The sequence below is a fragment of the Molothrus aeneus genome, chromosome 3 (assembly GCF_037042795.1).
Source record: "Molothrus aeneus isolate 106 chromosome 3, BPBGC_Maene_1.0, whole genome shotgun sequence".
Lineage (NCBI taxonomy): Eukaryota > Metazoa > Chordata > Aves > Passeriformes > Icteridae > Molothrus > Molothrus aeneus.
This window is the reverse complement of record NC_089648.1, coordinates 60,877,621-60,903,106: the sequence shown is the minus strand read 5'-3', so window position 1 is coordinate 60,903,106 and position 25,486 is coordinate 60,877,621. Positions and strand designations below refer to the sequence as shown.

Here is a 25,486-nt window from a genome sequence, read left to right as displayed (position 1 = left end):
TTTCTCTGAGATTTGCTTATTCTTTCAGGTTCATGGGATGGGATGAGAGCAGGGCCATGCCTGGAGTTGGCTGAGTCGTGCTGGCACTGAGCTGGGTCAAAGGGAGAGGGGTGATCTTTGCAGGCTGACAGAGAAGGCCTGATGTCTGGTTCGGCTGTCTGTCTCTGCCCCAACATGGGTAGGGTGGTTCTTGGGTGGCACGTGTTTCAAAGGACGAGTCTGGACTCTTCAGTTTTTCAATCTTCAGATTGTTTATTATTTCTTATCTACAAAATTTTCTGTCTGCCCAACAGAGGTTTGACCTGCAAGGCAGCCAAGGGCACTCTGACCACCCACGGGGCAGTCGTGTCTTTTTATACTAAAATCTGCATACATGATATTTACCTTTATTTCCCAATACCTTTCACCCATATTAGCAAGTGCACCTTCACCATGAACCAATCTTCAAGTGCCAACATCACCACAAAAAATGGATGACAAGAAGAAGAAAGAGGAAGGATGAGACACGCCCTGATCCCTCCATCTTGTCTCCATAACCCCCCTGTACCAAAAACCCTAAAACCTATATTTCACCCTGTAAATGTGTCTTTTTTGCACCCTTCACTCCCAAGTGATTCTCACGTCCTCAAACTGCTGTCACTTCCATAGATGGATCAAAATCAAGCCACCAAACACTCCTGGCAACATTCCAGGATTTCCGAGACCCCCAAGGGTTCTCTCGGTAATTCTGGACATCCGGAGTGATCTGCTGAGTTCCCACAGCCTGATTAAGATCAGACCAGTGGGTGATTAATGGAGATTTTTACTATCTGATTGCTGTAGGTAGGTAGGTAGGGTTTTGGTTTTTATTGACATGATATTTGATTTATTTAGCTCTTCCAGATGGGTGGAGAAAGGCATGGAGGGTAGAAAGAAACTAGTAGATATTAAAATCATTGCAGATATTTAAATTAAGATTAAAATTATTAATTCTGAAGTAAATAATTGGGGTACAAATCATTTTTATATAAAGGAATCTTAATGGGAACATAGCAGATTAAGGTGTTTGAAGTGTTCTAAAGGGTTTTTTTGTAATCTTATTGTTTGTATGCATAAATAGATTTTTGAAAAATTTGAGGAACATGATCTGTTTGTGCTCTGCAGGATGTTAACATGATTGTATGCCAGATATCAAGGCACGTTTTAGAGGATGCACATTGTGGAAAATATCCAAAAAGGAAAACTTCAGCTTGTCAGCCAAAAGATAAAGATTTCTTCTCCCTTCCCTCTTCTTTTGTTTATATTTTTGGAGGGCCACTTTATTAGATGCTTTTGTTTCTAAAGCAAGAGTTGTTCATGTTCATCTTTATTAACCTAATACATCATAAAAAACATGCCTTACTATCACAGGAGTTTTTTAGATCATCCCATGATAAGTACCTAGCGCTCTTTGACTGTGCCATTATGTTTTGAATGAGGTCCTATTGAAGTGTTTGTTAGACACCTCTATTGAATAAATGTTAAGCAAAACAAAATGAAATTTCTAGGAAAGAAGTTACTGTCGGATTTCCATGTCTTCATTTTCTCAGTGTCAGAGTTGCTTTACTGGTTGCTTGTAGTTTCTAGTGGAAGTTGGCAGATAAGATTTTTTCTCTGAGCAGTTTTCTTTTTACCCTAACCACCTACATTTTAAGTGTAATGGGAAATTCAGGCTGTTTTATTCTAAAAATTAGTTATTTGACTTTCATAGACAGTCAAATAGAGTTGGGTTTGGAAGATGAAGTAGGCTATTTCTTGGAAGGCTTCCTGGCTCTTTTCCTGTAAGTCAGTGCCCAAGGTAAACAGTCAGTTGCAAATTAATTTAAGTAAACGCTGCTAACCTTGCATTTTTGCCTACTCTGGGATTGTGCCCATTTCAGATCATTAGTCTTTATTAAATTAAATGATCTTTGTATTGCAGTTTTGCTTTTGCTGGCAAATTTTGTATTTGGACAAACTTAGAAAATGCCTTACTGGTTGTTGTTCAGAAAGCACTTGAGGAGCTGGAAACGGATCCCCCTCTGTATAAACTCAGAAGAAATGTTTTGCCTGTCAGAATCAACTAGCTTGAAAAATGTTGTCTTGTGTCTAAATGAAAGTACAGATGTGTAAGACTTTCTCCATAAACAGGAGTGTTTTTGCAGATAAGATATTTGTTTATCCTGCCCTCCCTGTTTCTTTCTTTTTCTTTTTTCCCCCAGCAGCTTTCTTTGTGGAACACAACATATCCATCAACTGATCCTGAAAACCAAGCATTTTCTGCAGCAACACTTTATGAATTCACTGTATGCATCTTGTTTTGCCTGAAAGGCTGATTTAATTGCAGAACAAGATCAAATTCAGGGGTTTCAATTTTTTTGTTGTTCAGCTCCCTGTTACTTTCATAACTGTTAGGACAAAACTGAATGTTAGATTTGTTCACCGACCTCCCTTTAGAAACTGAACAAACCCACTCAAAATCTTCCAAAGTAGTTGAAAAAAGAAATAATTCAACAAATTATGTTCTTAAAACCATCGTTCATAGCAGCTCTTGTCATGAAGGTTGGGAAATACCTGAGACTAGATTAGACTTTCACCCCCTACCTTCTTTAGGATGTGACGAGTTTGAAATCTGAGCTGGATGGAGCTGGATGGAGAAGGACTGGCAGCTTGTGTGGGATAGACAGGTCAGTGTGAGAGAAGGGTGAGTGGAGGCTGAAGGAAGTCCCCAAGGGAATGGAGTTTAAGATGCAGTAAACCCTTCATCTGTGCTCTTCACAGCCCAGTCTCTGCTGCGCTGTACCAGTGTGCATTAAATAATGAATTGCCTTGTGTGTATACAGGGCTTTGCTTTACTAAGAGGGTGCATAATATTAGAAAGCATAGTAGGTTTGAGGCTTCCATTATGGCTCTAAATGCTATTGAAGGCTTGGTTTCCTTGATATATATTACAGGCAAGGCTTTTCAGGAGTGGTGAATTGGAAGGTAATTTGGTAATTTTCACCAGGCTTTAGAAACTTCAGGAAGAATCATCTTACAAGCAGAGATCACAACCCTAGACAGAGTTGCAGTTACTCTGAGTCCTGTCTGGAGTGTCATGGATAATTGGTCTTAATTTAGTCTTTTTTCCTAGTGCCAAGATTAGCACTTTTGGAGTTGGATGGTCATGGCCTTGAAGCAGTGGGCAGGAGGAGTAAGGTTGGCACCATCTGAAAATCTGATAGCTGCCATGGTGATGGAATAGAAATTATGGAGTCCCCAGATCCTTGATCACTGGTACCTGAAGTACCAGTGACACTGCCCATTCACAGCAGCAGCAGCTGTGTGCTGGGGATGCTGTACATTGTGTAGTGAGCCCCCAGTGTGCTGTAGGGGTGGGAATGCAACAGGATTAAACAGTGAGGACAAGAACCAATCAGTTGCATTGCAGTGAGTCAGTTCAGACTCTCCTTTCTGCTTTCCTTTTTTCTATCACTAATGGACCACTTCTATTTTAGCTCTTCGTTCTAAAAATTGCCTGGGGCATCTTTGAAAACTCCAGTTCAAATGAGAATGTTTTAAGGAAAGTACTGACAGAAGCTGTTGGTATTGTCACCAGGACTGTTGACCTCTAGCGAGGTTTTACTCTTTATTCTTTTTTTTTCCCCTGCCAGAAAGGGTTCTGTGTTTCCACTAGTGGCTCTCCTGTTGTTTTGAGATACTACATTCATACTACATAAAGCTTACTAAACAGTTTGTAATCAAAACAAATAGACTGTGCATCTGAAGACAGAAATCTCTGCTGCAGTGTGAGTAGAAGTGGGGTGCCAGTGGATGCTTGCTAGTTCTCATCTACTGAAGCAGGTGATTTGGGTGTCCTGTGATATGCACACACCCAGGAAGGTCATTGAGTCACTGGAGTCAAAAGTCAGGAATGTGGCTCATTTAGAAGTCTGTAATTGGATATAACCATGGTAGGAATATGCCATTTTAGCATAGAGGGCTGTGTTGCCAGGATTTACATCAGAGCTAAATATACATGTTGTGCATGCAAAGTGTTTGTAATATTTTGTGATTGCTACAGCAGCCTTTTAGATGGGCTGTGGCTTGCTAGTTAAAAATAAGCCTCATTTACATATGCAAATTTTAATTAGTCTAGTTTAACACTTAGTCAGTTTAAACACTTCATTTGTTAGATAGATGTAGTCACTTGTATCTTTTCTAAAACATGCTCTATGGTATTTTCATATGTAGTCAGGACTGAATCCATAAATTTCCTATACAGTAACTGTCTCTTGCTGGGCAGAGCATGAGTTACTACTGCAAGTTGCCTTACAGATCTGTTAGTTTGAGTGAGTGGGGAACACAGCATCCTCACTGGGCTGGCTGCAGGATGTGAATCTTCCTATTTTGGGAAGCATGAACGCAATATGTATACATACATGTGTGATAGACACCATTTGTAACACAGACAATACAACAATACTCTTGTGTTTTGAAGTGTTTCACTGGAAAGTGTTGGTCACATGTATTCTGAGAAACTGACCCTTCTCAGTCTAAACATTCTGAACTTGGAACTGGCTTTAGTATTTTATTTTTTAGAAAAGGTGTGTAGCCTGAAATGTCTTTCTAAAATTTGCAATTGCTCTGTGTATTTATTTTATGTTGCGGTCTAAAAGAAAACATGAAAAGCATATAAACATAAAGGTGGAAGAAAGAATCTCTGAAATTCCTGCATTATATTAATAACTTACTGTATTAAGTTTTCAGTTTCGTAAGCTACTGCTGTGAGCTCATGAGACTTTTTCCCATTTGTGGTGACTCACTGGTTGTCTGTATTTTCTATGCATAATTCTTCCTGTGCACAAAGCAAAGTTTTTGCCATCAACAAGATAAATATACTACTCACTCCCTTAGGTACCTTGTAACCAATAAGTTAATGTACTGAAGAGAAGGAGCATTAGATAGATTAGTTTTTCATTTTGGATGGTATGAGTCAGTGATTAACTGGGAGCTATTTTAGTGACAGTGACCCTCAACCCATAAAGTCAGTCTTTGCTCTCTCACTACGCAAATTCAGTGCTATAGATGGTGATTTAGCAGAAAATTCTGTCTTAGGATTCCTGAAGCATCTTTCTCACTTGCTTTGTGCTTTAAGGAGTCTTCTAAAAAGAAAATACTCTTGTTGCTATAGTGATAAGTTGGAAGATCTATAGGTAGCTTAAGATTTCTCTCAGAAGAAATCTAGGCAGCTGGAAAATGTTTTGGCAGAAGCAGTTTGTGGCCACGTTGATAATGTTGCAGAAGGAGCTCCTGGGTGACACTTGGAATACCAGCTAGTGTGGGTTGTGCCGTACAGCTGTGGAGTAGCATGAGTGGCCTCTAGGAGATAACCTTGGACAAAATGGGAAAAATAACAAGTTTATATGAGAACAGATGGTTTTATAAAGCAGGAGCAGTGTACTGTGGAATTGTTGTTAGCTGTTGTGTTATAATACATTGTGATCTGAGGTTTTATTTTATACCAAGCTTCATCTTGAAAACATGAATTCAGTACCTTGCTTTTACATTTAGATGTATGGTCCTTTTAAAAACCCCCAGCTTTTCAATGGTTTGTTTGTTTGTTTTTCTTTGTTTCTTCTCCTCAGTAAACAACAGTAAAAACTTTTTTGTTATTCTTGAGAAGGTATCCTTGAGATTATGATATAATGGAAGAAAGAGTATAAGGTAGGATCATCTAAGTTACCAAGTTACTGATGCCAAGTATGTGATTTTTAAAGGGTTGTAAGGAATTCTGATATTAAATTAATATTTTAAAATATCATTATAATTAGAAAGTGAGTTAACTTGTCTCTAGAGTTGGCTAAATCCTAATGTGGGTTTCTTTCCTTTATGCACAGTTTGAAAAAGAAAAGGCAAGTCAAACAAACAACTGAGACTGTCTCTGCTAATTCCCCTGGATCTCCTGTTTCCAAAACACCTTCTGAGAAAGATGATGAAAGTAAAGTTATTTTGGAGCAAATCAGTTCCTCTGAAGACAACTGTAAATTTCCTGGGGAAAAGGAAACTGCTCCAGACAAGGAAAAGAAAAAGAAAAAGTACAATCAACTGAAAGACATCAGACGCACAGAACTTAAAAGATACTATAGTACTGGTGAGTTATATTAATGCTGTAGTGTTTTAAAATATGTTTGTTTTGGTAGATTGCTAATGGATTTTACCCATATTCTGTAGGCCTTTCTTAAAAGGATAATTAACTTTGGATATCCTTCCTATAAAAGCAAATAGAATTATATAGTTCAAAATATCTGGTACTAACTTAAACCTTGCATTCTCACAAAAACACCTATATCTTGTTTCTCAGTTCTAAAACTCATTGTTGTTACAGGCAGCAATTAGTTTATTATTGCATTTTATTTTAGTTATTTTTAAGATTAGTCTTCAATGCTTTATGGGGTTCAGTTTCTTTGGCAGGGCTATTTCTTTCATAAATTGATATATACTGTTCAAGGCTTCAGTCTTAATTCATATTCATGTTTGTCTGTTGAAGTGCAAGGAAGTAAGTAAATTACCTACATATTTTTAAACAAGATGTCAAAGGGCTTGTGTGATGGCTTGTTTCTCTCCACCCCCCCAGCTAAGTAACTTAATTAATTATAAATTCCTTTTTAGATTTTTTTTGGAAGTACTTGAGAAAAAAACTATTTGTACATTAATATATGAAGTGAGTCATATACACATCTGTGTTTCTGGATTGTGATTTGTTAGATACATGTAAATGATTTTAGATATGATTTATATGATACGATTTAGATATAGATATATGATTTAGATATAATTTAGATATAGATATATTATTCAGATATAATTTAGATATAGGTATATGATTTAGAGATTATTTACTTCTCATTCCAGATTTTGTCTTGGTATTTTATTGGAATGAATTCTTAGATTTTGAGAACTCTGGTTCCATCTTGTAAGGAATCCTTTCCCAAAGAGAAGGAGTGGAACAGAAAACTCTAGCTATCATCAAATATAAAGTTCTGCTGCATTCTTAGTAAAGTGCTTCTGTTAGAAGCACTTGTTGGTTTGTACCTAGAGGAATTTAGGGGTTTGTGAGGTAGCTGAATTTTGTTTCTCAAGTTTTTCAGTAGTTAAATTAAAAAATTCTGCAACAGTTGGCACTTGGGGTGGCAAGATGGGGGGCAATGGGATCACTCTTCGTCTCTGAAGAATGTGGCAGTGCTAGCTAAGGAGAATGTAAAGATGTCTTTGATGTCCTTGAGTTGTCTTTGACTTGTGATCCAACAGTCAGTACAAACTCAGGTTTTACTTAGTTTGTTTCGTAAGTGTTCCCTGGTTTCATGTGGATTGGCATCATTACAGGGTGACTTGAAATGCTAATTATCATCATGTAGGTGTGCAGAGTTTCTGGGTTCTGCAGAAATACAAGATTTCTGCTGAGAAATAATTTAATGCTGCTGTTGAGCTGAGCACAGACTCAACTGGCAAAACCCAGAGAGATAAAAACTTCCTCCTTGTTTAAATGCCTTCTTTTTAGTTGTTCCTAGAGGCTTTTACCCAACCAGAGCAGCAAATTGCAGAAGTGAAAGTGTAAATAGAGGCAGAAAAGAGTTGATTGTGAAACAAGTGCAGTGGCTCCATGTGCAACTTTCAAAATGAATTCTTTTCAGTAGAATTGTTAGTTGCCATGGCACTGGACTACATGGCTTATACTGCCTTCACCCACTGCAGCTGTAGCTCACAGGGTTACCTGCTCAGCTGTTTGTCACTGCTGCTCTCCAGAAAGCTGCCACCTTTGCCAATATCCTGAGTAGTTTCTGAGGGCTGTCTGCTCACCCACAGCAATCTGAAAGAACTGGACTTGTTTACCTGCACATGGCGTGGCAGGGGACAAACCCATCTGTCCTGCTGAGTTCTGCCAGGTGTACATTCAGCAATTCTCTGCTGGAAGATGTGTCAGCTGCAGTGGTGGGAAGGTACTGCCTAATCTGTGAAGACTTTATCTCTTCATTGTTGATATGCTTTCATATGAAGGTGTCTGAGAGGGATTATCCATGCATATATGTGTGTCTTAATTATTTAATATCAGGGATATATATATATATCTCATTTCCCTCTCCCCCCTTCCCTTCTTTTTTTTCCCTCCGACTTGTCCCATTATTGATGTTTTGGAAGTGTTCTGACTAAAAAGCATGCACTGTCTCTCTGTTAACCATTTTTCTGTTTTCTGAAGGGTTTGGGAGTTTTGGTGTCTGTTTCTGCCCAACTAGCCAACTTTGACTAATGTCTAGAACATGGTAGGGGGGTTGGAGCTAGATGATCTTTAAGGTCCCTTTCAACTTAAACAGCTCTATAATTATAACTTTATGAAAATCTGACACAGTAATTACTTCTTCTCCCCTTAAATGCTTTCTGCACTTTATGAAAATCTCAGAAGGAAAATCTATTAAATGTAGCAACAGCCTTGCATATTGCCATGATACAACCAATCTTTGTGGATTAATGGAGGTTCTGTCATTAGATGATTTGAGTCCGGAGGGGTTGTGTCTGTCAGACTAACAGAATGAAGACCACTGTCCTCTGAATAATCTCCCTTTCATATTTTACAGGACAATAAAACCTTCTTTCTTTATTGTTCTAAAAGTTGGGGGAAGGAACATAACATCTCATTATATTTTGTTCCTTGCACACCACATCCCTTCATTAGAGGCTTGTGAATGTGTTTCCCTTTTTGAATTTGCAAATGCAGTGACATCCTGACTCCCGCTTTGAATGCTGAGCTTTTTAATAGATTTTAATAGCTTTTTAATAGATTCCTTCAGGCACCAATGCTGTCAGGGGGATTTTGTTGACTCAGTAAATTCCTCTTCTCTGGTGGAAGAACTAACACAGCTTCTGAAGGCTATGCAGAACTTGGTTATCCCTGGCAAGCTTTGTACAAAAGATAGTGGTTAAAAGGCTTGGATTATCTGGGGAAGGTGGAAGCACAGCAGTGGTGCAGCCAGGAGCTCCTCTCCTGCACGCAGGTGTGGCGTTGTGTTAATGCCGGCAGCCGGCGGGTGGCACCGCCGAGCCGAGGAGGAGGAGGAGGGAGGAGGAAGGAGGCGGTGCAACTGGGGCATCCTCAAGGAAGGGATCTTCCAGCATCCCTCTCTCAGCCAAGACTGTTCAGTACAGCATATCGGCTTACACTGTGGTGGCACCCTTACAAATAACCTGATGGTATACAGGAATGATCATTTTCCTTGAGGCACTGCTAAGTGGCTGAATAGGTCCTACTGCCAGAAAGTTTCTCCAGTGTAGCCTCATAGCTTCCTTTCCTCTTAGCACTTGCAATGTTCTTCAGCTGTAGTTCTGTAATAATTTGCAACAGTCAGTCTCCAAATCTCATCCTGTAAGACACTGCCTTGCAGATACAGCCCTTGCTCGCTTGCTTTCAGGCAAAAGAGATGATAATACTGCGTGTTGTTTTTCCTGAAGATCAATGAAAATAACAATCCTTTCTCTATATTTTTATATTTTATAATCTTTTGGCTTATGTAGCAATCTGCTTTGTAACTTTGTCTCACTCGTTCTGCGGTTGTTGCTGCCGTAAACAGCTTTCGGACTTCTGGGGGATTTGTCTGTCTGGGGCAGTACACTGGTTGCATAGGTGCTCTGGCTGCTGTACTTGGTGCCCAGGATGCTCTCCCCTTCTTCTTGGGATGACCCAGCTGACCTACTTTTGCAGCTTGGCTTCTTGGTTTTGACGTGCTATCTCTGGGAAGCCTGTTTTTATTGAAAGATTAGGAAACCACAACTTCCTGTCAGGAGTTGCTGAACTGGATGAAAGCATTTGTGTTGTGCCACTGAAGACACTGAGGTAGGTAAAAGTGTGAGCTTCTGAAAGCAAGCAGTGTAACAGTGGTCAAAAACGACACTGAATTTCATCCATGTATTTATTCCAGCATGATATAATGTGTCTTTATATCAGATGTGCATAATATTCCTACATTCCACTGATTTTGCTTGAAAACCTAGGCAGGCCAACATATGTGAGGAATTGGTCTCCATTAAAGAATATGCCATAAAGAAAAGTTTGATTTAGGGAGTTTGTCCCATATCACTGAGTTACTTTTGTTAACAACATAAAATCCAGCTGACTAGCTTATAATTCTGCTATCATAATGCCATCCTTTCCCATTCATTGCAGGGTGTTCAATTTTTGCAGGAGTGGGAGGTGAGAGTAACAAAACCCCCTCTTAGTGTAGCTCTGATTTACATCTAAACAAGGAGGACTCCTAAACACCATGAGAAGGAAAGTAGCATATGTCCATTTAATGAGAGAGTATATCACACATTGAGCAGGAGGTGCCAGAGTACCTCCCTAGGGGCAGAAAGCAGATGCCTTTTTTTTGACTTGTTCTCCCTAGCGTCCCTTAGCAGGGAGTGATGCAGGAGCAGTGCAGTGTATGTGCAGTTACCAAGCTTCTGAATGTTCTGGGTAAATGACCAAGAACAAATTTTAGTAAGCAAAGCAGAGAGGGCATAACAATTTTCCTTATGCATTATGTGGTGAGACTGGCCCTGACTGGCACAAAAACAGCAGAGGCAGCTCCCATGATACCAGAGGTACTTTGTTTCAAAGATGAAAGTTGCTTGCAATGCATTGAAAATGTATAGGGAATTTAAATGTAATGAAATGGTGGGACACTTCCTGAACACACATTGCAAAATAGTTAGGTCATCTGCTAAGCAGGCTTAATCTGAAGTGGACTTTTCAATACTTACTGAGTTAAAAATGGAAATTTCCTTCTGCTTATGAGTCCTGTTTCTGTCTTCTGTATTACTTGGTACAGAACAGTAAGATGCAGTTGAGGACCTAATTCAAGTGCTACTCATAAAAGAAGAAGAAAGAATAAAAAAATAAAAGAGAAAATCCTTATAAAATATTGCTTGTAGCTAGCTAACTGTAATCAGCCCTAATTTCCGGGGGCTTGATTTGGTCAACTATATTCATGTAGTAAAGTACTTTCTATTCTAAGTGATCCAAGTGATTTACAAAGTAGGCTACTCAGTGTTGTCTTAAGTTGTTTAATACAGCAGTAAGAACAGGATCTAAATTTTCTCAGGTTCTGAGACCTTGCCTTAATGTTTGTGCTTCAGCCCAAAAATGACTGTGGATATAAGGAGGGGTGAAAATGTAAATAATTGCTTGTTTCAGATGAAGATCTCAAGTAAAATTGAAGCAGCATAAGAAACAGTCAATTTGGTTATAATTGCCTGTGTAGAATACCAAGGGCATTGGAATAACTTGCATATGAGGGGAAAATGAAAGTACTGACTGGGCAGTGGCTGGTTGGGAAGCTTCAGGAAGCTGGATTATTAGCACTGATCATAGAAACCATGTGGAAACAATAAAGTGGACAATGACTGAAAGGCAGCTGTTTTCAGGTGACTTGTTTTGGAATGAGAACAAATGGTCTCGAATCCCGGAAGATCAGTGTTAAGGCCACCAGGTTATATTGAAGCTGTGCTGTTAACAGATGTTTGCTAGAAACAGTTGCACAGAGACTTGTCCATAGGCAGGAGAATTCAATCTGAGCAGTAAGTGCCAGTAATAATGTTGTTAGCATTTAAGTTCTGAAAATTTGTGTGGAAATCTTAACACTGAGCAAGCTCCCCATGTGTGGCATCCACTTCAAATTCTCATCTTGGTGGATAAGCTTTTATTTGTTGTTAAACTAAGTAAAAGATGCAAATAGTTGAAAGTTGATGTTTTGTATGTAATAACTAGGTATTGCCCATCAACACAACCTTGGCATTATTAGCACCATGCTTAAAGGAAATGAGTGGCACACATGGCACCTTATCTTGAGACAGAAGACTGAGCTGTTTTTAAGACTGTTGTTAGAAGGAAATGAAGCCATATGGATGTATAAAACCAACTTGTAAATTCACCTGTTGATAGTAATCTAATGTATATTTCAAGTAGAAAGCAAGGGAATTGATTGGGAAAGTAAAAGACAGAACATGAAAACTGTCCCAGAACATAAAAAATAAGAGATTTCTTAACTGTGTTAAGAACACAAGAGAAACTAAAAATAATTTTAAGCAGTTGAATTTTCAGTAATTTTCTGGTGCTTCTGACAGCAAGGAAGATGAAAGGACATAGAAGAAGAATTGATCTATTTATATACTGTGGTGTGATTTTCTCCACTCAGAAACGAAGGTAAACAGTAGCTTAATAGACACAACTTTTTTTTTTTTTAAATTGACAGAGCTGTTTTTCACATACAAGTCCTGAGAGTTTATTGATGAATTCATGATAACTGATGTGGTTTTTTTCAGTAAGCCTTTAAAAAAGGTTGATACAAAATTTTTATGTTCCTGCCTTCCTTTTCAAATAGTCAGTCAAGGCAAATTGCATTTGTAAGCATTACGTTGCTGATGTAATGTACTAGTATTTTGTGAGTTTATATTCTAGAATGTCTCAAGTTTAAGATTATGATGGTAGGTCACTCTGGTAGGATGACCAAGTGTGTTTAGCTCTGAAGGGCTCAGTAGCTTTCTGTGTGATTCAGCACTTCATAGGTGAGGGGGGAGAGTGCCCATCACAGGTTACCAATGCTGAATTGTGTGAATTGAGTGGTAACTTGAGTACAGGCAGATTACATGTTTTAAGGTAGGTTGTAGAACAAAGCTTTCCAGGATGAATGGCCTGTTAACTATGAAAAATTACTTGGGGTACTTCATGTGCCTATTTACCTGACTGGAAACTTGGAAAACATCATTTTGGAGGCAGAAAAATCCTACAGTACTTGAAAGTTTTATGCAGGTGAGTAAAAGAAATTACAGTGTGACTATGTGACTGCTACTGAACCTCTGTTTCCAAGCCTGCTGGTGTGTGCTAGAGGGGCAGTAGGAGAGCCCATGCCATTCCAGACCAGAGCCCTTTAGTGTAGCATACGTTCTCCTACAAGAGCCACACCTGGATGTCTGGGGAAGATTATGAACACAGTGAATTTTGTAAAAGCATCCACAGTACTGTCCTCTTCTGAGCTGCTCATAGTTCATGCATTTTGAGTGTTCTACCTTATGCTTATCTTGCCTCTCCCTGGGCCTGTGCAGGTTTCTGCAGGATCTTTTGGTGAAGAGTGCACAGGTTTGCTGCCATTTTCTTGAAGAGCAAATCTTGCTTCTGCTGGCCTTGTTGGGTGGCCATGGGTTCTTGTATAAGAAACTGAACTGTCAATCACCATCACCAAGACTCCTATGATTTTTCTTGTGTGTTTCTTTGTTGTTTTCTGGCTGGTTTGTTGGGTTTTTGTTTGTTCTTTTCTCTCTACAAAATATCCCTCTTACATAGTTTCCTTTCCAGGCTGAAGATCTTCAGCATTCTTTACATGTAAGCTGTTTCATGGCTTTTCTTGTCCTTGTTAGCCTTCTCTGGACCTCCAGGACCCAGGATACTAGAACAGGAGATGTTTTTACTCTTAATTCAGGTTCTATGACTTGTTTTACTGTGAGTTCTGTTTAGCACAGCTCAGGGAAGAAGGAAAATGTTGGAGACTAGAGGGAGTTGTGAGAGACTACCTTGGTTATAACTCTTCCTGAGGGAGAAAAAACCCAAGACCCTTATCCTAAATTAATTGTGTAATTGAAATATCATAGCAAAGGGCATTGACAGGCTCAGCAGACCAGGACATGGAGAGAAACAAGTTGAGATTAGAAATCAGAGATACCTTTTTAACAGTGTATCATGGTTTGACACTGGCACAATGCCAGTACCCCCATGAAGATACATTCTCCCTGGTAGCTGCTGTGAGATGTGACCAGGAATAAGCAAAGCAGGCTCCTACTTAGGAAAGAAAAGAAAACAGAACTTTATTAACTACTCTACAACTACAAATAAAAAGGAACACACACAGGGAAAATGAAAACCTCACAAATGCATTTCCTCCTCCCCCCACCAAATTTCCAACACAATACATTTATTCCTCAAATCACCAACTCTCGGTCCAGCACCACCTTTAGACAATCAATCCTCAGTTCATCAAGAGGAGAGGAGTCCTTCTTGTACCATAGGCTTCCCCTGGAAACACAGCTGAAGCCTCGTGTGTTTCTGTGTCACTCGTGGCACCGCCCAGAGAACATCTGCCATCGTGACTTCTTCCTTTTCATGTCCAGTGCTCTCACCACTGAACACAGACCAGAACTGCTTCTAGGGTTGTCTTTTAAGGATGCTCTGTCCCGATCCAAAATAGGCACAGTCTCTCCTTTGGGACACCTGTCCCCACAATCTCTCCTTTGGGACACCTGTCCCCCCCATATTTTTTCACCCCCTGGGGCCGAGGGGCATCAACACTGAACCCTCTTGGTTCTGAGGCCATTGCCTCCCCCTAGATGCAGTCTCTGTGTCACAAGGAACATGGTTCTGTCCATGGCTGTACAAAAAGAGTCCAGCAAAAGCCACTCCATCATCTCTTCCCACTAGGATTCTTCTCTATTCTTCTACTATCTCTCGCTCGCCCAGACCTCTCTCACACTTGCACATTTCCTTCCTCATCTTCCACTCTATCTTCCAGGAGAGGTCAATGATCTGTAAAGTTCTCATTCTCCGAAAAGGGGTTAAAAGCTCCTACAAGTGGCCGGCTGAACCCCCCCCTTCTTCTCCGTCCCAGCCGTGCTGCCGGCACAGGCCCATGTTTATCCAGTTTCAAGGTTACAGTCCCAGGCAGCGTCTCTCTCTCTCTCTCTCTCTCTCTCTTTCTCTCTCTCTCTCTGTGTCTCTCAGGGGGGGCTGCCCGATGGCTCCTGGTCTCTCTCTCTCTTCCACCCTTCCACCCCTGGGCTCAGGCCTACCTCTCTCGGCCTCATGGCTTTTCCCCTCCCCCTGCCCAGCCAGCAGCTGGGCCGGGGGAGAGACCCGAACTCTTTCCCCCCCGAAACCCAAGAGGACCCTCCCAGGGGAGAGCTCTGCTTTTAACCCCGTGTTCTCAGAGGCGGATTCATGTCCTAAATGGCCAGGTTAAATGCCAATATTAAAGCCTGAATATCCATTGGCCAAAAACACAGCATCCCAAAAAACATATTTCCTGTCAAACCACCACACAGTGGCATAAATTATTGAGGCAGAAAATTAAAAAGTGGTGTTTCTATCCTGGAGGAAAAAATATCAGGATTTGCTATTTTACAAAGTTACATTCCACTATAGCAATGACTCAAAGTAAGATTGACATCTTGTCAGTCAATGACATCTTGTGATCTATTCTGGAAAGGTCAGGTTATGGAATGACAGGCTGGTGTTTAGTTAGCTAAAACTGATCTCACTGCTGAAAGACCCAGGTGTGTTTCCAAGGGCTGCCTGTTTTCCCAAGGCCTGAGTTTTCAGAAGGAGGGAGCACTTATGTTCTTAATTATATTTAAACTCAGATGCACTTAACATCTCTGAAAAGTGGTCCAAGAGGAAGAGAGGAAGGCTGTGGAGCAAATGGTCCCATAGCCCAGGGTGAGGCTGTGACAGGTGTGTGTATGCAGAAGGTGAAAAGGAAGTGAGTCAGGAGAATTAATAAAAAGAGTTGTCATATTTCTGCCAGGGATAATGAAGGGAAATATGTCTTTGTGGTGAGCAAGTTCATTGCTTCCAGGATCCGCTGGCTCATCATGCCTGGGGTAGTCTGGCTTTTCTAGGTTGTGCCAGCTGCCTGCTGAGTCTTGTGCTTGCTGAGCACGGGTGCCCTGTGGAGTTAGCCTTGAGTACCTGTGAGGCACGTGCAGCTCTTCAGTGGTGTATCCTGTGCTGGGATAAAGAGTTGGACTTTCACAGGTCTTTCTCTTCCTTCTCTTCCTCCTTCCTGGAGGGCTATCAAGCAGGCAGATTGCATCCTTTGCCTCTTCCCCTACCCAGGCTTCAGAATCTGTACCCTGAGTGCCTGCAGAGCAGTCCTCTGCAGCACCCACGTGTGTCAGCTCTCTCCCCTACCCAATGACTCACCCTAGCTCTCTTGGGATTTCTGCCCCCAGGGAATAGGCAGAATATTCTCATTTTAGTTTCAGATGTTCTTCTCCAAGACAGGAATATTCATAAGCTAAGTATGTAAAAAGCACAATATAGTGCATTTGAAATCATGTTGCAAATCTTTTGGTCTCCAAGCAGAGGCAGAGGCAATCATTTTTAGGGTGTCTGCATAACTTAGGCATGGGATCCTCAAGGCAGGCTTTTAATTTCTCTTCTCCACCAAGTTCCCGTATTGTGCTTGAAAAGCACTGTTGAAAGTTAATATAAATGCTCTGAAAAGCAGCACTCTCTTCACATTTAAATAATAATACAAAGTTAAGCCAGATTTTTTTGATTGTGTAACGTCCTTGCTCCCAGCTTTCTCTACTGACATTTCCTGAAATCTTCTCAGTGTGTGGTGACATCTCTGTTGCAACTTGTTGGGTCATGCTTGGGATCCAACAGTAGCTTGTATAAACTGAGTTGCTCTTTTCTATGGCTTCTGAGGATCAATGACAGTCAGCAGCACATCAGATGCTGATGTCATCTCCAGACACAAAAACAGAGCATGTGTCCTGTATCTTTAGAATCTTTGTGATTTTCATCTCTATTTTTAGCCTCTGACCTTGTAAATACCTTTCAGTAGACAGAACAGTATCGTGCTTGATTTTAGGAGAATTTGTCCTGGTTGACTTACATGGCATAGCCTTCGCAGGCAAGCTATACTGTGTTCAAGCAGCAAAATAAATGAAGAAAACCAGCATGTGTAGTGTTAACCGTTTTCTAAAATGTCCGTATTTTCTCTTGTGATGCCTAAGTGTTCCTTCCCTCAGCCCTACTTTGTTGACAGGCTAATTTTCCTCACTCTGTATTGTCCTTAAGTACCTAATGTAGTGGATAGTCAGAAATTTTATGGTGATACTTTAGTGAAAGATGTGTTTAGATGCTGACATGTTCCTGAATAGGATTCACAAGTAATGCTGTCAGACCACAAAGGAGCTAAAGCCCCTTCTTGGGGATGAAGTAAATAAAGAGAAAATTTAAGTTCCTTAAATATTTGCAGTTTTTTGTGTAGAAGCTGCAGTATGTGAACATTGCATGAATATCAGTAGTAAAAATTTTACTGAAGTGTGCCTAAAAATGCCTAATAGCAGAAGGAGTTACTACTTTTTTATCAGTTCTTTGAACTGATTGTCATTTTCCCTTGAGGCTCAGTAATTTCTGGTGATCTCTTTATTCCTTTGAAAGAATTGCTTGGAAAATAATTAGTGGACAATCAGTTTTTATTGGGAGTGGAGAAAAGTTGTTCAAGGCATGGCTGTTTCAAAGTCATGTGTCTGGATTTGTACTGCTCAGGGAATTGCTATGTTCCTATGTCAGGAGAAGTCCCATTAATGAAGGAGCACAAGTGTGATCGTGATGGGTGACAGCTGCCCTTTTGTTTCATGTGACTTCAACAGTAGCAAAGGAGAAAGCCAACTGATGGTATTCAGTAGAATAAAAATATGCAGAAATAAGGTGAGGGCTTTTCAGGAGACTGGGGAAAGTGGGAAGCAGAAAAAAAACAGATACCTGAATTGGTGAGAAAGTGTAGGGATTTTTTTGTTTCTCATTTAACATGGTAGCAGTACACTACCCAAATCTGGGTAGGGAATGTGTCTGCCTAACTTGCTGGTTTTCTTCAGGGAGATAGGTCTGATAAGACGGCTAAAAAACTTTTTTATATGCCTGCCCCCTAACTGCTGCAGCTGGCTGAAGGAGGGGCTGGGTCTCTTTTCTCGGAGGCTGCTGCAGCTGAAACATCAGAGTGGGTGGAAGGTGTCCCAAACCAGGAATCTGGCCCCTTTGGTGGTGGGGTTCACCCACGCTTGACAGGAGCTGAAAGAAAGACTTTTTATTTAAAACTAGTAATTTTAATGTGAATGGTGTTCAGTTCATCACTTTGAGAGTCATGAGAAAAGTCAGAAAGATGTTTTAAATCACAATTACATCATTCTGTGCACAATTTGGCGCATAGCAGAATTGCTGAAAGTTATTAAAATGTCAGGGGAGAAGGTAGGAATGGAAAGAATTGCTTAGATAAACTGATTTGTCTTCCCCCTCTATCATCCCAAGTAGGTCTTTCGTATTCTTGAGATCTCTGTGTGTAGAGTCACTTAAGTGATACTGTATTCCATCTCTGTCACCATAATTGGTATCAGGCCTCATTCATTGATAAGGAAGCTACCCAGGAAGCTTTGTTTGCTTAATTTCTTATCAGTACCCTGATTAGATTACTCTGAGGGATAACTGTTCTCCCCTGAATTTATTGTGTTACAGATTCTTTTAAGCTACCTGTAAGTTTTCACTCCTTTGTCCTGCTGCTTGGCTAGACTATAGTAATATAATTTTATTGCTTCTAACAAATCTGTAATAGAGATGTGGGACTGGACTGGAGTGTCCTGAAACAGCAGTGACATACAGAACAGCATGGAAAAATGATTAGTATGTGATGTGGAAAAATTACTAGTATCATACATGCTTAAGGAAACCCTCTTTTCTGTCACCATCACATATTATTGGTTTTTTCATAGCTTAAAACCTGTGTTTGGTTTTACTTCCTCCAACTTAAAAAGGATGTAGTAGGGGAAGAAAAGCTAGCAAGAAGGGCATCCTGTGTGCTGAGAGAAATAGAAGAGTCCAGAGTATCACATTATTAGTCACTTGGAAAAAGTGAAGTAACTGAGAAAAGATGCTGGAAATCTGTGACATCATGAGTGGCATGCAGAAGGTGAATAATGACTATTTACTTGTTCACCCTTAAAATAGCATTAATTAGGATGTTCAGGGAAGTATGAGGTACAAGAAGGGAAGCAATACTTTATGAGCACATGTTAGCGTGGGGTTCATTGGCATAGAAGTGGTGTGGAGCTCTTGAAAGAGCAGAACAGCTCAGTGAATGGTGTTACTCTAGGAAATCTGTGATTTTGGGGCTAATCAGGGGAAAGATTTCCCTACTGACAGGGGAAAGAGCAGAACAGCTCAGTGAATGGTGTTACTCTAGGAAATCTGTGATTTTGGGGCTAATCAGGGGAAAGATTTCCCTGCAGCCTAAATCTTTGGTAAGACAGAAATTAATGAGTAAAATGGACTTTTGCACCAAGTGTGCCATTGCCTCTGTCCTCTCAGGCTCCTGAGTTTGTTTGCCAGGTGTGGAAAGCAGTCAGTCCTTTGTCCCCTGTTTGCTTGGGCATTCCTGCCAGCAATGCCAGACCTGAGGCTGGCGGTGGCTCAGGACCTGTCCGGTGGGTTCAGCTGTCACTGCCAGAACTGCCACACCTCACACTCATTTGGGCTGGGCTGCTGATGGCATCATCCTGCAGTGGGGATGGCCCATGCTCCATCTGGGCAGCCCAGGAGACTCCTGAAGCTCCTTGACCTGTTCTATCTACTTACAGAGCTATTTACACAGTTGCAGAGGTGTAATTCTCCTATCGTGTGTCAAGATCTTCTGGGTGATAAACTGGTTGACCTCTTTATCATACTCCTTCCATAGCTGGTTTCCAAATTACTCTTAGGTAACTCTTTTTTGTAAGGTTTCCTGTAACACTGCTAAATGAAATGTCAAGAGTCTGCTAAGAAACTGAGATACAAATATATCATTACGGGCAGAAAAATTCCCATTCTAGACCTGTCTGTTTTCAGTAAGCCTGTATTTTCTTGCCTGTTCTCACTTGGCATTCTTCTCACTGCTTATTATTTTACTATTTTTACATAATTCTCAATTTCCAAGTTTCCCAAAACCACAGAGAGGTTCAGTCCACCCACTCTGCCTTTTGCCTAAAAATGCAGTGTGATCCAATTTGCATTAACACCTAGTCACTTCTCATGGGTGTGCAATCCCATCTCCAGTGTACACGCAGTGCAGGAAAATTTGGGAGTCAGAACCATGAGTCATTTCACCACTAAACAAGTGTTCAAGTTCAAAAAGTAGCCAAAGGCAGTTGTTTAAAGCCTGTGGAGCTCTTCATGTAGTTGTGACTGAAAGAAACGTGGTTCCTGAGGCTTCCATCATGCCTGTGTGTGCTCTGGATGCCTCTGTGGCTATACAAGAGCTGCCTGCCTTCAGATCATGTCAGAAAACGTTTGGCTTCCTGGAGGAGAAATGGGAAAAGATCAGGGGAACTGGAGAGACAGTCTATTGTGTGTGTTTAAGTATATTAAGTGTGCTACCTTGTCAGGCTTGCCAGTCACTCTGCTGTCAACCGCTCATCTTGAGCACAATTTTGTGACCTTGGCTTCACCACATGAGTGGTAGGTGGGCTTAGCAGTTCTGTCAGGTTTAATGGGATTCATTGCAATCTTTTCTTCTGAAGGTCTGAATTTTAAATTCATTATTTTAAATCTTTATATGCACAATTAAAAACATAGGCTAGTTAAGAATTCACACTTCAAATAATTAGGATGTTATTTTGAATTGCCCAGACCTGACTAGTAGTTAGTCATAATGTATGGACAGTGTTCTCAACCCTTTGCTACTGGGATAGAAAAAAAAAAGGGAGCAGTAGGGGGTAGAAGAAAAAAATATCCAAACACAAAATGTCAGATTTTTGTTTCAGGAGACAAATAAATTGACAGACTGTGACTGTGACTTCTTTTAGCCTGCAGCTAAACAGACTATACAACATGTATTCTTGCACATAGGTGTGAAAGAAAATTGCCTAACTGGTCAACTTATTTAGGATTTATTAACATTCATTGACAAGCACAGTATTTTGTTTAATCTAAACTCAGCTTGCCTTTCAAACTTCTCTTTTTCTTGTCCTGCAGTTAGAGGTTTTCAAAAATGTGTGCATGCTTAGTTCTCTATTGTACCACACTTGTGTTCAAGATCCTACTAAACAAGCAGGTTCACAGTCCTGTCAGCCAAGAACTAGAGCATATTATATGTCTCCTGTGAATACAGTATATATAGGTTATGTAAATGTTATACAGGTTGTAGCCTTTTCCTGGATAGTATTTCTTAATCTCCAAACTTAGCAGGCAATGCAATTCGGAGGACCTGGAAAATACTGATATTTCATAGGGTGAGACAGAGGTGTCCTGCCTCCCAGGTAGGAAGCTGCAGGGGAGAAAGTTGTCTGTATTGCTGTTTTATGGTCTTTTTGTGCCATAGAGGCATAGTGGTTACTGTTGTGGTCAGCTCTCCATTTTTAAACACAAAGCTTTGGAACAAAAAATGTTCAGCTCATAGCGAATATTATAAGCTCTTCAGAGAAACTGCTTTTATTGCATATTGTTATTCCTGCCATCTACATGCAGACTTAAACTTTTTCCCATTCAGCATGTACAAAACCTCTTTCTCTCTCTACATCTCTCTGGCCTACTTTATTTTTATTCCATCTCCTCCAGGGTTTTACTGGTGTGTGTCTAGTTAGTGTGAGATTGTTGCTCTTAACTGTTTCCTACCTTGAGTACTGTTTCAGAGATAAGTAAGGGTAAAATATCTGAAAACTTGTCTGCTTTTTTCACCTAGAACAAAGATCTAGCTGAAAGATCTGAAAGATCTACCTTTCTTGTCTTTCTCCAGGGAAAGGTCACAAAAAAGTTCAGGTAGTTTGCCTACATGTGTGATACGTAGTTGTAATTATACATAAAAATATATGGACTAGTTGAAGTGGTTTCTCCTGGTAGCACAAAACAGTGTGAACTCAGTAGTTGGCAGGGTTTCTTCAGGCAGGATTGTGCTATATTGGCAGTTTTATGCAGGTAATGGATAAAGAAAACATCCAGTATTTGTCAGATTTTTTGTTTGTCATGTTGTCATTGTGTTTCTGATGGTTTAATACTCTGCCCTGCTGATGCTGCCATTACCTGTTTTTCCACACACTTTCACTTTGATCAGCAGAAGGTGAAAACACAAATGGCCAGAAAAACACAGTAAGAAAGCTAATTAAAAAAGTTTCAATGTGGGTGTCCAGTCTCAGAGGTGAAGTGTCTGAGATCATTGAGTGATGCTGTGTTTCAAAACGCTGTCGGGGAAAAGCCAGCATCATCCTGATCTTCCCGTCCCTCCCGCTGTCCTTCGTGCCATGTACACTGTATGCATGTACTTAAACTGTGTTTGGTTTCTACACCAAAGAGGCTTCCTGCCTCTGTTGCCTTATTGTAGTGTCCCTAACCAATGCACTTCTCATGACTGCATCCCTGGCAGGTGGTGGGTGGGATATACTAGCAGTAACACCTGGAAGAATGTCCAGGTGTGAGTCTCTCCTGACAGGGAGCAGCACACTGAGGCAGCCCCACAGCATTCATCTTGCTGTGGCCATGGGCCAGCAGAAGGCTCAGTACAGCACACTGGGCCCCTCCTTGTTTCTTGTGTACATTATTACAGTGTGGCAGGCGAGTCCTCGCCCTTCGTTTTACTATCTGCCTCTTGCTCTCTGGAAATAGCAAAGGTTGCAGCAAAGCCTGAATGCAAGTCAGAGCCCTGCGCTGCCATTTCCAGTCCTTTCCTCCCTGATCTTCCAGAGCTGGCGGCTTGGACCACAGGAGGAGTTCACCCTGGACAGCGTGTCCCTGCTCCTGGTCCTGGCTGCTGGTTTTGCTGGGCCCAGCCTTGCCTTGTCTTCTTGGCTCTCCCCGCTTCATCCAGGCTGCAGCATCCTGCTGGAGGCAGTGGGACCTTTCTGAAGGCTTGGAGGCAGTCAGGCAGGGAGAGGCATGAATTGCCTCCTGGCACCCCATCCCCACTCCTGGAGCTGGGGCTGCATGCTGCCCTCGCTCCCCCCAGGTATGTGGGGCTGGGCTCTGAGTTTGGAGGGGAGCCCGGTGGGGCTGGGGCTGGCTGGGCAGCTCCATCCTCCCTGAGCCTTGGCTTTACTCACCCACTGCTGTCGTAAGAACTGGAAATCTCTACCCTGCTCTTGTAGAGCTCTGGTGCTGACAGCTCATGAGTGCCTTTTGGGTCCTGCAAGGGTTTGGGTTCTGCTGCTGCAGTGGGTTCTGTGTATTGCAGCTGATAGAAAAACTCTTCTGCACAAACTCTCTGCTTTCTTATGCTTGACTGTATACATGCATGCTTTGCAGTACTCTTGGCACACTTTTACCTTCAGAGATTAAAGTAGTGTTTAAACATATTGTACTTGTGAAGTGGTGACTAACCAGTATTTGTTGTACCAAGGCAGTAGAGATGAGTATATTCACCTGATGGTACAAAGTACTTGTATCCAGAGCTGAACTGTGTAGCAATCACCAAGAAACCATGGGAGCAGTTGTGTATTGCTATGGTATCATATACACATTACACCTGCAGAGTTCCTGAATGATTACTAAACCTGCTGTACTTGATGAAGTTTCCTTGCCTTACAATTTAATCTTATGGCCTAATAGGTATTTTAATGTGTCGTCTTGTTCTTCTTCACAGCTGCAGTTTGCACATAATGTAGATTTCTTTCAAAACATGCTGAAAGGTAAACATCTTGACAGTCACTTGAATTTTCTTTTCTCTTTAGATGACAATCAAAACAAAAGCAATGAAAAGAAAGAGAAGAAGATGGTCTCTCAGAAGCCCCATGGTACCATAGAATATATAGTAAGTGCTGGTGTGTGGTATGTTCACGCCTGCCTTTTGAAAGTTGAGTTGTTGAGGTTGAGGAGGGCAGCGGCACAAAACTGTGAGCACTAATTCTTTCCCACTTTGCACTTATCTCAGTAGGGATTGCTTCTATTGATACCATTCAAATACCACCATAATGGGGAGAGCTAGGGTCACATCCTGAATCTCTGCTCAGCCCAGGATCTCTGCCTCTTGCAGCTGCCAGTTCCATTTTTACTTCTGCATTGTGGCTCTCTAATAGAGCAGTGGTTTTGTTATTCTGAAAAATACTCCCATTCTGCAGTGTTGCTTAAGTCACCAAGCAGTTGACCTGTGCTGGATGAGATCTGTTCCTCTAAGCTGGAGCAGGGCAGCAGTGTGCTAGCTCTGCTCTGTGTGTGTGAGCCCTCAGGTCGCTCAGTGCATTCCACTCTAACACACAGAGCCTCTGTAGGAGGTTCCCAGCTGGGAACTGCACAAATGCTGACGGGCTCTGGCTGCTGGAGGTGTAGTGAACTTTGCAGTGTATGACCTTCCCCCCCTTGCCAGACCAGTTGTAAATACAGATGTGCTGCTTTAAAGTTTTAAGAGAAAAGGAGAGGGACATCTGTAACACCTCTACATTTTTTCTACTGTATATTGTGAAAGAATATTTGTCCTTTTTTGTTTTTTTTGATACTGGCTTATCACCTAAGCTATTAAATAGATGTCTATCAAGTCTATCCCTGCAAACAGTCTGCTAAATAGGTTTAGTTCATGTGTGGTGCTGTGTTCAATATGGTATCTTAGTCATCAACTCTTTCTTCAGGCTGGAAATCAGGACACTATAAACAGCATAGCATTAAAGTTCAACGTCACCCCAAACAAGCTGGTGGAGCTCAATAAGCTTTTCACACAGACAATTGTGCCAGGCCAGGTAAATCTTTTATTTATTTGGGTTTTTTTTTAATATCTGAAACATAACTATTTGCTATGTATTTAGAAGTTTTTTACTACTTACATGTATATTTTAGGTACTTGGATATAAGGATAATGGGCACTAATTTAAAGCCCTCCCTTAAAGGGAAACTCAGTAGATTATTTCTTGGAATTGGTGTGATGGGAAAGCTTTGTAATTGCCATATCTGACTTGTTATTTATGTACTGTCACTAAAGCCTAAAGATGACTCTGAAGCTCAAGAAGATAATACAGCTGTTGTGAGGGAGATGGATTATTGGGAAGTCTGGATAAATGCAATCTATAATGCATTAAAGAATTAGAGTGAGACAGAAATTGAAATGCCTTTGTGCCATTATGTTGGGTATGAGTCAGTCTCCTGTAAGATGTGAAATAAACGAAGCGAGACTTTTTAGGAGAGTCCTAAATCTTGAAATTTCTGGTACTGGAAATGCAAGTGTGGAGATTAACACTTGGTTCATAAAGAGCAGATCTCTACTTCTGCTTCACAGCCATGCAGAGGTTGAAGTATCTTGATTTGCAGATAGGGAAACTGAGGCACAGAGAGATGGTGTGACTTGCCTAAGAGTACCCAGCAGACAAAAGCTGGAATAAGGAAATTAATTTTTCTGAATGTTTTTAAGCTGTGCATTGCAGATATGAGTGATCAGTATTGTGTTGTCTTTTTAATATAACATAGTTAATAACCTTTTAAAGCTTCTGCCTCACTGTTTTGAAATGCCTGTTTGTATTTAGATTCTCTTTGTGCCAGATACAAGTGCTGGGAGGCTGTCTTCTAGTCCTGGTGCTCCTGTTTCTCCTTCATCATCAGATGCTGAATATGATAAACTCCCTGTAAGTCAAACATGCTTCACTGGTCTTAAACTCTCAAAATATTTTCTGATTCTGAAGCTGAGAATCAAGGCTGTGTTTTTTGAGTTTACAGGCATTGTGTGTAGTGTCTTGCATTAAATTAGTTTGCTGTACTACAAAA

The 25,486-nt window shown here is 40.9% G+C and overlaps 1 protein-coding gene across 3 annotated transcripts in view; it reads left to right on the top strand.

The window, feature by feature from the left end:
• NCOA7 (nuclear receptor coactivator 7) overlaps positions 1-25,486 on the top strand; it is an 80,213-nt gene that overhangs the window by 32,544 nt on the left and 22,183 nt on the right. For all 3 annotated transcript variants that reach the window (XM_066547054.1, XM_066547055.1, XM_066547053.1), the window contains exons 3-6: positions 5,877-6,130; positions 23,473-23,552; positions 24,364-24,471; positions 25,249-25,347. In XM_066547054.1, coding sequence (XP_066403151.1) covers positions 5,877-6,130; positions 23,473-23,552; positions 24,364-24,471; positions 25,249-25,347 — 541 coding nt within the window. The remainder of the gene's footprint in view (positions 1-5,876; positions 6,131-23,472; positions 23,553-24,363; positions 24,472-25,248; positions 25,348-25,486) is intronic.